This window comes from Epinephelus moara, chromosome 9 (genome assembly GCF_006386435.1).
Source record: "Epinephelus moara isolate mb chromosome 9, YSFRI_EMoa_1.0, whole genome shotgun sequence".
NCBI lineage: Eukaryota > Metazoa > Chordata > Actinopteri > Perciformes > Serranidae > Epinephelus > Epinephelus moara.
The window spans coordinates 10,743,443-10,757,716 of record NC_065514.1 but is presented as its reverse complement, the minus strand read 5'-3'; the positions used below and the strand labels follow the sequence as shown (position 1 = coordinate 10,757,716).

The window sequence follows — 14,274 nt, the reverse complement described above, 5'->3', positions numbered from 1 at the left end:
TGTGAATGTAGTTATAATTTGAATTGAGAATGTGATGCTTATTCTTATGTTGTACCACCGATATAATGGACAGTTGGTTAAACTGCAGTATCAGAGGTTTCATCTGCATCTGTGTAGCTTTCTTTTGACTAACCCACGTGTCCTAATATGATCCTTGGTACTGGGTGTATTTGTGGAGGAGGGGCGACAAATGAGGCAGATCAGTTTGTAACCGGAGAGGATCTGATGCTGAATCAATATACAGCAGCCGCGTCCACACAGGCTGGAGTGTGAACGCATGTGGCTCAATGCAGCTTTAGCTCTCCCTCTAATCGTCAAACACACTCACATGCAAGTGTGGTTGGAAATATCGATGACTTGTATTAACATCAGCTCGCTTATTTTTGGTGTTTGAGTTGGTGCGCATTTTTATTATTATTCCAGCTGTGATTGTTTGTGTATTGTCTTTTAAAAACTTTATGTTGATGTCATGTGAAGAAGTCATGTGCATGTCTGAGCTCCGGTAATGTCTCCCATTTTTGCAGAAGGATTCGTATATGGCTCACTAACCTGACAGTCATCAACATCACCACCCTGCTCTCAATGTTTCTCAACTATTGATCCATTAGGTTCATATCCCTTCCCAAATTACTATTGATCTACCACCATTTCTGTCTTTCTGATTTACCACGCAATGAGATGCCACACTGTGTATATGTATATACAATATATATGCACATGTGTGTGTGTACCTGACTGCAGTAGTGCTGAAGGAGGCAGAGGAGCGGGTGGAGATGTAGGGGTAGTGCTTGGTGTCCAGCTTATCATCAATAGCATCCTGCAGGGGCACAAACAGACAAAACAGATCTTTGTCAGCATTAACGCCTGCCTTAAACACACAGCCACAAACACACTTCAATAGGGGCTTTACAGTTGTGTCATGTCTCTTAGCAACCACGTGTGCTCCATCATGGAGGTCCATTGGAGAATTGGCTTTGCACAAATAAGGAGCTAAATATAGTTGATGACAACCAGGCTGGGAAAACAGATGTTTGACTGAGATTGTTGTGTATGTACGTCAACTGAAAAGTGAAAAAATAATTCGCTTAGATGAATTAGTTTGTTGTTTTTGGAGCCTTGCTTGAGGAAAAAACATTGTACACGTTTGTGAAACTGAAAAGTGGTGATCCTCCAATATGGCTGCCGAACAGCAGGTTAAACAAGGTATTCTTTGTCTTGAACACACACAAAAACAGTCAAACACACCTCCATGATGTCCTTGACCAGTGGTGTCCAACGGGACAGCTGATAGGTCTGCTCGCTCACACGCTCCTTCCTGTCCAGCTTCTTTCCTCGGCGGAGGGTGGACTGATGAAGAAACAAAGAAACAAGGAAATGAAAGAGAAGTTTTTAGGAAAAAGCTAAAACCATTAGCGAGATCTGGTTCACACTATTTGGTCCATACACTGTATAGCAACTAACGTGATGAATAAGAAGTAGAGGAGTAAAGATTCAGAGGGCACATCAGACTGAATGAGATGACAGAGAAGACGACGAAGAAGAAGAAGAGCACCACCCAGTGAGGATCTTACATCTGTGACGATGGGGACGCCCAGGTGAGCCATGTTGGTGATGATCTCACTGTCCTCAGGGGGGATCTGAGCGTGTTGGATCAGCTTGTTCAGGTTCTCCTCCGTAATGCCTGGACACACACAGACACACACACACAGGTTATATCTTATTATATGTTTACATTTAATATGTTCAGCTCGTTCTGGGATCAAAGAGAATTCATGTTTTTGTAACTTGAGCGAAAGAATAAAATTGTTTTATTAAAACTGAAAACTGACACTATATACCTCCAATACAATCCTTAAATATAACAGATCATTATAGCTGTGCAGAACTGTCAGGTTATGTCTGATCAAAGAAGTTATCTGGCTTTTACTGAATCCGTTCTTCTGTATCCTGTGAATCACTTTTTAATAGACTTGTGCTGAACAGCTGACTAATTAAGTAGTAGTTAAATTTTTTCATTAGCTGGTAGATATTAAAGAAGCTCTGTGAGATTTTCAGAGTATGAGTTGTCTGCATTTGGTTCTCAACATAGACGTGGATGAGCTGGCAGCTGAGAGCTTACAATACTAACTCGATAAACAGTGCTAAATAACAGCAACAGTACTGACAGATCAAAAGGTGTTAACCAGGGAGTAACCCAACCAACCACACAGAAGCTCGAATTACCAGATTAATGGAGCTGTACTCTGGGCATTTTCATACATTTCAAGAGGTCAGTGTATGGTAAAGATATGCTATTACTTATTAAGTAAGTCAGTAAGTAAGTAAGTAAGTAAGTAAGTAGGTACACAAGTAGGAAGTGATAAAATAAAATAAACAAAACAAAATCAAAATGGTGCTTTTACAGGGACAGAAAGCAGCACAGAGTTTTACAAACTTGACTTGTGATTTATTTTTGTCAGCTGCAGTTTCCTCCTTACCATTCTTGAGGAAAATGTAGAGCAGGATGATGCGAATCTTGTCATACGTGCTGACGTTGGCGTCCAGCAGGATGGGCACAATAGCCCTCATGGGGTCTTTGATCTTCTCTCCCTCAGCGTCTGTGCCCATAGCCAGATCCTGCAACAGATCACTCAGGCTTTATATGATGTCTGTTGCTTAAAATAATTCTAAACCCTCAAATACACGTTTCAAGCAATTGTGAAAGCATTTTATTTTCAATTACTGAGGATTTCAGAAATCACTGTGTCATTTATCTGACCAATACTCTCTTCCTTTCCTCTCATCTCCTCATTTCCGCTCCTATCGTCTTTTCTTATTTTCTCTTTGCTTCTTGTTTCCTCTCGCCTGCCTCCTCACCTGCTCCACACGGCACAGCTTGTCCACTGTTCCCTGGTAATGCTTCATGCAGTCCTCAGCCAGCTGCAGGTGAGTGGAGTACTAAAAAACATAAAACACACTGGGTCAGCATACACATTTACACACACAGGGAAACTCACACACTCCCACAAAAACACCAACACACCTTGCTGAGCTCCTTCTGGTACTGAGGCATCTTCTTTAGCATCTGGGACAGATCCCTCATTGTGGTCTGTTGAAACAAAGCAAAAGAGTTTGATGATGTCCACATCGGTATAAGACAATCATTAAATAACTACACTATTGATGACGGACCATATTTATGCTGGACTCTGGTCCAATCGCAGAGTTCAGTTCTATTCTTTAAAAACAGAGACAGCTCAAAGCATGTTTTAAAGGAGCTGTGTGTGACATTCAGAGCATTGGTAAAGCAGTAGACTATTTGCTATGTAAAGATAAACTGGAGTAATGGCATCCTGAGCAGATAATGAAATCACGCTTGCTGTATGTGTGTTATAATCTGAGCTTCTCTGTGGTTTGTTGTGGTAGACAGTCAGGCCGCATGTGTATGTTAGCACATGCGAGTCCCTGTGTATGTATCCCACTTGCTAGCTAACTGCTAGCACTCTGCAATGCCCGCATACGGCAGTTGCCACGGAGAACACCATCCAACCCGCAGTGGAGGAATAGCATCATCACAGAGGTGTAGCACCCACCCTTCAGTCCCCCTGAACACTGTTGGCTCTGTCAGCACTGTTGCTGTTGTCAGCATTGTTTACGCAGTAAGCACCGTTAGCTGCTAGCCTTCGGCTCAGCCCATCCCATGTTGAGAGCCATGTGCAGACAATCTTGGCTCGGACTCCGAATCATAGATATGCTCTGAATGTCACATACAACTTGGATGACCAACTAGTTTTGAACAAATTTAAAAAATATTGAATTATGAGTTTAACGTAATTATGATTGCCATTTATGACAAATTTCAAATGGAAACAAAAAAGCAATACAGACAAAAATAAATAAACGCATTAAATTTAATTCTGGTCATGTTTTCTCAACATATTTAAAGGAACAGGCCAACATGTTGGGGAATGAGTCGCTAGCTAACGAACCTGACTAGCCAGGTAATAAAATCTGCATACAGGCTCCTTCAAAACTCACTATATTAGCTTTATCTTATTTGTTTAATCCATTCAAAAAAAGGTATACAAACAAGTAGTGGTTAACCAGACAAGCTGTTACCAGTCTTTATGCTAAGCTAAGCTAATCACCTGCTGATTTTTGCTTGATATCTGATGGAAAGACATGAAAGTGGTAACGATCCTCTTATCTACCTCTTGGCAAGACAGTGAATAAGCCAATTTCCCAAAATAGTTGATCTCTTCACGCAACATTGGGAGTTTTTGAAGAATAAAGAATTTATCCACCACGTGCAAACGTAGTACTAATATGTGGGCAATCCTGTACGTTCAGACTGTATCAGCATTTCCTGCAGCAGCTTCCTCTTTACCTTCTCTCCAGTGTTCATCCTCTTGCTGGCAGAGAAGTCCTTCAGCTGGCGGGTCACTTCCCTAATAAAACACGAGCAGCCAAGGAGAAGCAGAAAGGTTGTTAAATCCTGTAATCTTGTATCCAAAGACTGGGTGAAGAGATATGAAGAGATAAGAAGAAATGTACTCACTGGGACACCTCAGCTATGTGTTTGTGTCTCAGGCTCACCCACAGGTCATCGTCTTCATGCAGCAGAACTTCCTTCTCACGAGAGTCTCCGATGCCACTTGTCTCATACCTGAAAAAAGAAGACATACAGCCTGAGTGAAAGGCACTAATTTAGGTTGAAATCTGTGATCAGAGCTGATATGAACATTTTGTACAAATATTCTACCTGCTGCAGCTTTAATTTATACCTTAATAAAAAAGAGAAACATAGCAATCCCAAGTAACTGTTGTTGTCAATTGTGTTTTTCTTACTTGTAGACGTCGTTTTCGATGGGCAGCAGGTCGTAGCCCATGGCCTGGAAGGTGAGCTCATGAAGGACAGGAGAGACGGGGTCAAACGCCCTGTCCAGGATGATCAGCTGTGAGCGAGCCTTATCTGGACCCTACAGAGAAAAAGGCGAACAGATGCAGGAACGAAAGGAGCGATAAGATAAATATACATATATGATGTTATACACAAACAGTTAATATGACCATTTTGAAGTGCATTCTCAGTAATGTAGAATTCAATTCAACTTAAACTACTCAAATAAGTATTTTGCAACAAGAATATGAGACAACACGTAAAAACAAAGCAAATCATTGCTCATACAAGGGGACAAAAAGTAATTTCTCCCAAGCTCACCTCTCCCATAGTGGGGTCATCAGCCTTGTAGGCGTCCAGTTTGTCCTGAACCAGCTGGGCCAGGGTGGCGTTGTCCTTGTACTCGCTGACACAATGACGGGTGGATGGGTGGGTGGATGGTCGGTCAGACAGAGAGTCAGATGAACATAGACAGAAGGGAGAAAGACAGACCCAAGGACAAATGTTCAGGCAAGCAGATGAGATAAAACAAAAAGAAAAGACAGTGGAAAACATTAATTAAAAACCTTGGAAAAAATACAGTGAGAGGATATGAGTGCCAGGTGTGTAACAGCTCTGTCCTTGCAGCAGTTCCCAAAGGAAATATACTGATAACACCTAATCTGTATTATGGGATGCAACAAAATATTCCTCATCCCTTTGTTGTTTTTTTGAGAAGATGTGAAATACATCTATACATTAAATAAAACAACACAAAATGAGGAAAGACAGGTTTTCCATTTTGACCAAAAGACTGAATATTTCTTTCATCTGCAGGGTTTGACGAACCATCTCACATCCTCACTGTAGTACCTAGAGTTAACTTTAACACAACATGTTGACTGCGAAGTCTATTCTGTTTTTTGTCTTGGGCACTATTCTGCACAACACAAATTATTCATGGGGTAAATGGATAATGCTTAAAATAAAGTCTAGAATTTAAAGTTTAAATAAAGATTTTTTTAGCATAAAGAATACATTAGTTTCAACTTATTTTAAGAAGTTGGTCAAAATAAAAAACATTTTAGACATTTTTTGAGTAGGATGGAGTCAAAAAAAATTAGTCAGAATATCTTAAATAAAATGGTTTGACCACTACATATCCACACAACTTTTGGTTACTTATTAAGTTGATTTAACTTAATTAAGTTTTTCGAGGTCAAGGCAGATCATGTTGGTTGTACTAAACTACATGAGTTTGTCTGAATATAAATGTTGAATCAGTGGCATCGTTAGGCATGGGCGTCCAAGACTACAGCCCTGAATGTTTTATGAGCAGCTCCAGACTTTTCAGATCCTTTTAGTGACTTGCTGTGGAGTAAACTCAGTCATCGGCTCCTCTGGCAGCAGCACAATCTCTCCCCCACACCTCTTTATGTTGTGTGTACACAAGAGTCAGCATCGCCAGGTTATTTTGTCACGAGCCTGTCAGTATATAAGCCTGTGTGAAGCTTGACAAAAAAGCTAATGTTTAAATGTTAAATAGTTATCATGACGTAACAGCCTGTAAAAATAAATGTAAGTCTGTGCATGTGTGTGCGGGGGTGTCTGATGGTCAGCGCTGAGTAGTCTCGCTCACCAGACCTTTCTCAAGAAAAGAAAGGTCTGGCTGGGCCGACTCTCACCTTAAGATTGGAGAAAAAAACACCCCGGCTGCTTGTATTTCTTTCAACCAATCACAATCGTTCTGGGCAGTGCCACAGCAACGGTGCGCTTGCAAAAATATTGCCAGGGGGAAACAGGTTTTGGTTAACACGCCCACAAAAATATCGCCTACAGGACGCGAACCATGGCAGAAAAATGGCTACATCCCTGTAAGATCAAACACCGCAAAAGTTAGTAAAGGACGTGTTGAAAACGGTTGAAAACTGCTACACAACCGGAGGTGGTAGGGCGGGATTTCAGCGGGTGGCTCGTTCCACCCAATGAGAGGCTGATCTATGCAGCGAACTTCCGCCCACTCAGACTAGCGCTGAGTGACACATCAGGAGGAGCAGAGGAGAAATGACAGAGTATGCAGGTCCAGATGGGAAAAAAATTAAAACTAATTTTTTCAGATTTCTCCTCAAGAGAAAGGAGGAAGTGTAAGAAGTTTGCATGTGCAGTCATTTTTAATAATTTACGTATTATGTTGAAAGTGTATGTTCTTGAAATTAACGGAAAAAAACCCTGTACTTTTTATCACAATATCAAATATTGTGAAATATCGTGACATTATTTTAGGGCCATATCGCACACCCCTAGCCTGCACCCATAGCTGCCTCTCAGCAGCGCCCCCTGCTGCTCACCCTCGGTATCTGACGGCAGGGTACTCCTTCAGGGTGGCACAAAGCGTAGCCAGCTGCTCAGCCAGCCTCTCCATCACGGGGTTCTTCAGCTGGGTCTTATGGGGGCTGTAGAAACTGTGGAAGGCATCTGGATTGTCCAGGGAGTACACCTGCACACACAAACATGGACACAAATTCAACTTTGTATCAGAAAAACACACTTTACTGCCTTCTTGCTTAGTTGGATCTGATTTTTCACCTTCCTACACCTTTTGTTAACCATGGGGCGGGACGGATTTCAAGATGTAAAGGCTGATTTGATCATGTCAACAGATTTTCAGTGTCATGGAGACTTTGATCTGTGCTGTGTGAAATGCAGCAGGTCACAGAGGACACGCAGCATGTTATCTTACTGTAAAATAATGAGCTGGAGGTGTTGTGATAATATCAAACAGTTGATTTACATATTCTCTCCGCTTGTGTAATCTCTTGTTTATCGTCATTGTCTCAGCTCTCCTTTAAACTGTCTCCTTTCCTCTCTCATATTCTTCTCTACTCTGTTAATTCCTTAGTTCTCTACTTCATATCCTTTTCTCCTTTTCCACTCCTGTCATTTCCCCTCCTCTCTTCTTCTCTCCTTTAATTTCCTCACTTTCTTCTGTCATGTCCTCATCCTTCTGTCTTTCCTTTTGTCTTATCTCCTGTCCCTTTTCCTCTCCTCCCTCAAATCTGTTTTTGTCCCCTCATCTCTCCTCCTCCTGTGTCCTGTCAGTGTTCCTCTCATCTCCCATCTGTGTCTACTCTCTTCTCTCCTTCCCTCTCCTCTATCTCATTTGTTTGTGTCCTCTCCTCTACTCTACTCTACTCCTCTTTCCTTGTCTCCTCTCCTCTCCTGCATCACTCACTACCACTCCCTCCTCCCACCCCATCTGTCTACAATCACATGACCACACTTCTGCTCTGCAGAATGGTCCCTATGTTATCTCCGCAACCATTGGCTGCCGCCTGCTGTGTGGACCCTTACTCGTCCAATGGGGCGAGAGCATCAGCCTGTAGGCGGGACTGTGAGGCAGCACTTTGCCTGGAGCAGAAAACCACTGACTCTGAATTAATCAGAGTAGACAGGAGGATAGCAAAGCATTGTGGGCTGAGCAGCATCTTCAGATAGTGAGCGAGAGAAGGATGGACAGGAGGAGAGATGTGGGAGATAGAAAGAGTGGGGGTGGGGTGGAGGGAGGGAGGGACAGGAAAATTAGGAAAAATATGGTTGTAGAAAGGGAGAGAATACATATAAAGAAAAAATAAAAAGCTTGAATGCAAGCAGTGAGCAAAGGGAGCACAAGCGACGTGCAGAAGCAGGGATGCAGGAATGGCAGGCAAGAAAAACCTGCTAACAGACAGAGGGAGGGAGAGAGAGAGAGAGAGAGAGAGAGGGAAGAGGAAAAACACGACAAAGGCAGAAATTTGGAAATATAGCGAGGATTGAGGAGCGGTAGGGAGTGAAGGAAGGTGATGTGACAAATGTGAGTCTTGCTAGAAAAGTCTGGCGGTAAACAGAGTGACTGGTGAGTCAGCAGCATCGTGCCAAGCGACCACCTGAGTGTGTATTTGTGTTTTTCTCTCCTCTCTCCGTATAACAAGCAATAACCTCCCTGTTACTATTCCTGGCTGCGTCCTTTGCAGCATCTCCCTCCTCCCACCTGTCTTAATCGATCTCTTGCTGCTGTTCGGACTCGTGCTTTCTATCTCTGGATTTCTCTCTCTGTCTCTCTGGTTGTCCATCACAGTCACTGATAAACAGCAAAAATAAATCAGCTTTCATTCATTGCCCTGTCTAGAAACGGGGAAAAAAGGCAGGGGCCAGAACAAGTCCCATCTGTGAACACCAGAGTAGCCATCACTACCCAACACAACAGCTGGATACGTACCTGAGACTCGTAGGGCAAGAAGGCAATGTTGATCTCCGTCAGAGTCTTGATGGTTTTGGAAGCGCGGCTTTTCACCAGCTCGTTGAAGAGAGGATCAGGGCAGGCTGGAAGGAACAGAATTATAATTAATAGAAGGCATTTTAAAACAACTTTGCAATATATTTCTAGAAATTAGCGAAAACACACATTCAATATGCAAGAAGAGACAATGTGAGGATCTCTGTGCACTGTTCATTAATCACATTAACCAGTTTAATCACAGATACACTCCCTGTTTTGGTTGCAGCACCTGACGACATCCCCAAACCCATTTCCTCTCAGCTCACTGTTGATGCTTTGAAAAATTAATGCCCTTACAAACAGTGAGCTGGGAGGAAACTGGTGGGATTTGAGGACATTATCAGGTGCTCTAACAACAATGAGCAGTGTGCCGACAAATATATAAAGACGGACAAGAAAGCAGTTTATCTATGAAGGAAGCAGTTGGAAGGAGCTGAGAAAACAGCCACAGAAAACAACACAATAACAGATTGAACAAAGAGAAAATGGGAAAAAGTAAAAACAGAAAGCAAATGATTGAACATTTTGCAACACAAATATGTTTTAAAACAAAAGTAATGTATTACATAGAGTAATGCTGAAGCAAGACTTTGTATATACTCACAGTCAGTGAAGAAAACATGGGCTGCCTTGTACTTAGCTGAATGAGGGTCTTTGAAGTCTGCGATGAGGGTGTGGACAGACTGGGGAGAGATAAACAGACAGAGCGTCAGATCGTAGAGTTCAATGTGATGTGTGACGACTACAGTTTATGTGTGTCAGTGTGCACAATTCATACAAGCTAGATATTTTGATCAAAATGATGTTACCAAAGTCTTTACATGCCTGAGTTACCCTTTTTTTCAACTTAGACCCTATTTTTCCACATTTTTGTGTCAAAACGACTAACTAACAATTATTGAACTTGGTCCAGTATTTAGCAGGAGCTCTACAGCCAGCTGTGGTGAAACAGGCTGCAATGTAACCACTCAGGGCATGTTTGCAATATCAATTTATGTCCACTAAAAGTGCTTGTTTTTGCCACCGAGAATCAGATTGTTATTTTAAGTGTCTGACAACATTATGGACAGGATCCCTACAGAGATAAACCTTTTTGTTGAAGAGTAGATCCTTTTTGTTTAACCAGAACCAGCTCCTCCAGACTTTTATAGGCATGTATAGACTCAGCATATTTTTACATTTAGCTGGCTAAATTTAGGGTTTACTTCAACCAAACCAGAGTGGGTGCTTGTTGGAACAGTGGAAAGACGAACCAAGATGGCTTTTATAAGTTTTGTTTCTGTTGACTCTGAATGAAGTATGTTTAACAGTGATAAATTGTTGTTAATTTAAATGGAGTCTGGTGGGTTAAACGATAGCGATTTCGGGGCTGTTTCTGGTTAAACGAAAAGGATATTACTCTTAAACAAAAAGGTCTATCTCTGCAGGGATCCTTTCCATAATGTTGCCAGACAATTAAGCAACAATCTGAGCCTGTCAGTGGCAAAAGTAAGCACTTTTAGTGGATGTAAATTGATGGTGCGAACATGCCTGAGTGGTTATATTGTAGCCTGTTTCGCCATTGCTGGTAGCAACTCTCTCACTCAATACTGGACCGTCTCCATTACTCACTTCGACACAAATAAGGTCCAGGTTGAAAAATACCAAAGTCACCCTTTAAGCTCAACACAAGAAATAACATTCTTAAAATTATTTAAAACATTTGCTCAACACATCATGCCAGTAATGCTTAAAATATTTAACCAAAGAGATCAAACATGAGACCAATCTGAACAAAACAAACTCAAATACTTGCTCTGGAAAAATTATAACACCACTGAAGCAACATAATAAAGGACCTAACACCTGAAACTATGCAAAGCTCCATCAAATTATGACTCCTCCTGTTTTCTTCTGTCAATACATTAAAATTGTAAAACTTATCAAACATACTGTGTATCCTTTTATTTTCAATATCCACTACACTACACTACATAGCAATGTGCAAACCGTATCACACATCACATTCATAGTACATATTCATATTTGGGACAAAGAGAAACACACACACACCAGGGAAACAAAGAAGTGTGCATGTGTCGTTTGCCTCGGCTGAGTCAACAGCCGTCTGTTTGAACTCGCCGCGGATTCTTTCCTTTCTCAGCTAAAAATACAGACCTGCTGCCATAGACACACCTCTAAATATACACTATGAATGACACACAAAGAGACAGAACGCGTACCTTCTCTGTGGGTGTAATCAGGTAAATGGCCTCCAGGCTGGGCAGAGGCTCTCTTCGCTTCATGATGTCCTCCACAACTAGAGAAGGAGAAACAGACATAAACATGTGCACAGTTACAGAGGACCTTACACAAACACTCAGAACAGTGCAGAGAAATTCTAGATGTGGCCCTAATCTCTTACTGGTGATGCCCTCTGTCATGATGTCTGTCATCTTGCAGCAGGAGGACAACATCCTCATGCTCAGCTGGTCCACGATCAGCGCCTGGCAACAGGAAATTAGATAAACACAGTTCACTTACATTACATATTGCTGACACTAAAAACATGTTATTCAAATAAAGCTGTACATCCATTTTGGAAATGGTAAATACCTGTAGCCACGTATATATGTTGTGTGCATTTGTATCTTCTCTGTATTTCAGCTTGCTGTATCTTTAGTTTTGACTACAGTTTCAACTTTGTGATTGTTTGGAATATCCTGTGGTGCTCAGCAAAAAAGCTGCACGGCCCTGAAATCATTATTCAAGACTGATTTTAGGACCTCAACTATTATTTGACTAATAGATTACTTGGCTACACCACCTATACTCACTTATAGAAATGAACAGTGCTTGAATTGAGCCAGTACTTAATCACTCAGATTGCTGACACGTAAGATTTCTGTCCAACTTTATACTGTTGTATTTGTATATTGTGCCAAAATCCTTCATAAATGGTTTATGAATTCAAACTAGAGAACAACACGAGGAAGCTGCAGGGCTTTGATTTGACATCAGATTTAAAATAAGACACCTAACTGATCACTTTGTCTGGGTGAGCACATGTGATGTGATGTAGTCTTTTTTTTTACTCATAGTCCTCCACATTGGTGAACTCAGACTAAGACCCAGAGATTGAGGGCATTTTCTTGTAAGTGTGAACATCTTACCTTCCATTCTCCCTTCTTCTTCACCTTCTTGATGACATCATTCATAATCTCTGCAAGAGAAAATAAACATCATTAGGAATCTGATGGTCGAACAATGGTTTGACACATTTTGTAAACAGGGAATACTCACAGAGCTACACACACACACACACACACACACACACACACACACACACACACAATTTCCCCACAGTAAGCTCCACTCCCAGGGCTGATTCACCTCAGCTCCATCACACTCACATAAATAATTAAATAGATAAATTCAGGGGAATATATGTAACAACCATTGTTTGGTTGTTCAGGTGTCTTTGAACCCTGCAGGCTAGATGACTTTGTGTGTGTGTGTTTGAATGTAGGGATCACATATGGCTCTGTCTTACAGTACAGTATGTGCTCTATTTATTTGAGTATCCTCACTTTATGGGATTTTTTATTGTATCCAAAAAGAGACTTTTAGACACCATTTTGCAACGGGATCACACTAGCTGTGATGCCAATCCATGACTTAAAACGCATGTAGGCTACTTCCTACCCCACTTCTCACTTCCGGCGCCCTAGTTTGGACCACACATCTGCAGACTCGGCCTTCATTGTGATTTCAACAACAAACCTGATGTTTTCTGACTCAGATTTGCACGGTTGTGACACAAGTGCAGTCACAAATCTGTCCACAGACAGCAAGACATATAGACAACACTTCGCTAAGTACTTGAAACTGCTTCTGTGGTACTTTGCGCTACAATAGGTGTCTCCCGAACCACATTTTGCCATGATGACAAAGTGAAAACAAGCCTTGCCCCGCTGTCTGGCAGCAATTACTAAAAAACAAGGAACTAATAACAACAATGGAGGCAAATATTTATCTCGAAATGGCATTTACTGATAATATTAACCATGCTTTGAGAATAGGGCTGCAACTAACGATTATTTTCATTGTCGACTAATCTGTCGATTATTTCTTCGATTAGTTGACTAATCATTTTATCAAAAAATGTGTTACAATGTTGAAAAACGTCGGTCTGTCTCTCCCAATCCCCAAAATTATGTCATCTAATGTCTTGTTTCGTACTCACGCCAAAGGGTTTTAGTTCACCGTCATGGGAGAGTGTGTAAAGCTGCCCATATATTAACATAAGACGCTGCAATAAGAGTATTTTGGGGTACATTTATAGTACTTTTCTAAAAAAACATGACTCTGACTCCTTAGTCGACTACTAAAATAGTCACCGATTATTTTAATAATCGATTAGTCATTGATTAGTCGACTAATCGTTGCCGCCCTATTTGAGTATAGAGTACAATCCCTTTGGGAAAATAAGACCGGTATTGCATGTAACTGTGTGTCTTTTAATGTCAAGAGCAAACATTATCTACGTTGTAACTATAAAGTACTGCTATAACATGTATCTTATAGTAGTACAGAGAAGAGAAGCCAAAAACAAGGTGCTTACTCATGCAGGTTTGGGCTCTATTAGCTCACCTGACTCAAAAGCAAAACACTACAGCAGAGACATCTAACCTTATCCTGTCCTAATGGTATATATTTGAAAATCCCATAATGCATTTCCTTTACTGCAGGACAATAACATGCCAAAGTCAAATACAGCCTCCAACAAGGTTAATGAGCACAGATCTACAGCAGTGGAATACATCCTCTCTGTGAGGAGTGAATAAAAACACAGAGACTGTTGGGAAGGGATTCTGCTTTGTTTCCTGGTGATCTCAAAGATCCACAGAGGGAAAATAATCCTATCCAATGTGACGTCATGGCACGATGGTCATGTTTATGCCACGAAACTGATATTGGCCTGATCACTGTGCCAACCATCTGCCAGCTGTGTTGGGATAAACCCATTTGGGGTGAATTACTGTTTAACATCATGCTGGATCGCTGTGAATATAAACTGTTAAGCCCTTCGGCCCCAGCTAAAACCTGAGGCCACACAGAT

General features: G+C 41.4%; 1 protein-coding gene across 2 annotated transcripts in view; it reads right to left on the bottom strand.

The window, feature by feature from the left end:
• stxbp1a (syntaxin binding protein 1a) overlaps positions 1-14,274 on the bottom strand; it is a 42,968-nt gene that overhangs the window by 13,456 nt on the left and 15,238 nt on the right. For both annotated transcript variants that reach the window (XM_050052904.1, XM_050052903.1), the window contains exons 2-17: positions 12,326-12,375; positions 11,578-11,659; positions 11,396-11,472; positions 9,778-9,856; positions 9,114-9,217; positions 7,207-7,355; positions 5,201-5,285; positions 4,828-4,958; positions 4,538-4,645; positions 4,367-4,427; positions 3,023-3,088; positions 2,857-2,937; positions 2,478-2,616; positions 1,572-1,681; positions 1,246-1,347; positions 732-817 (exon numbers count right to left, since the gene is read on the bottom strand). In XM_050052904.1, the coding sequence (XP_049908861.1) occupies positions 732-817; positions 1,246-1,347; positions 1,572-1,681; positions 2,478-2,616; positions 2,857-2,937; positions 3,023-3,088; positions 4,367-4,427; positions 4,538-4,645; positions 4,828-4,958; positions 5,201-5,285; positions 7,207-7,355; positions 9,114-9,217; positions 9,778-9,856; positions 11,396-11,472; positions 11,578-11,659; positions 12,326-12,375 (1,510 nt within the window). The remainder of the gene's footprint in view (positions 1-731; positions 818-1,245; positions 1,348-1,571; positions 1,682-2,477; positions 2,617-2,856; positions 2,938-3,022; positions 3,089-4,366; positions 4,428-4,537; positions 4,646-4,827; positions 4,959-5,200; positions 5,286-7,206; positions 7,356-9,113; positions 9,218-9,777; positions 9,857-11,395; positions 11,473-11,577; positions 11,660-12,325; positions 12,376-14,274) is intronic.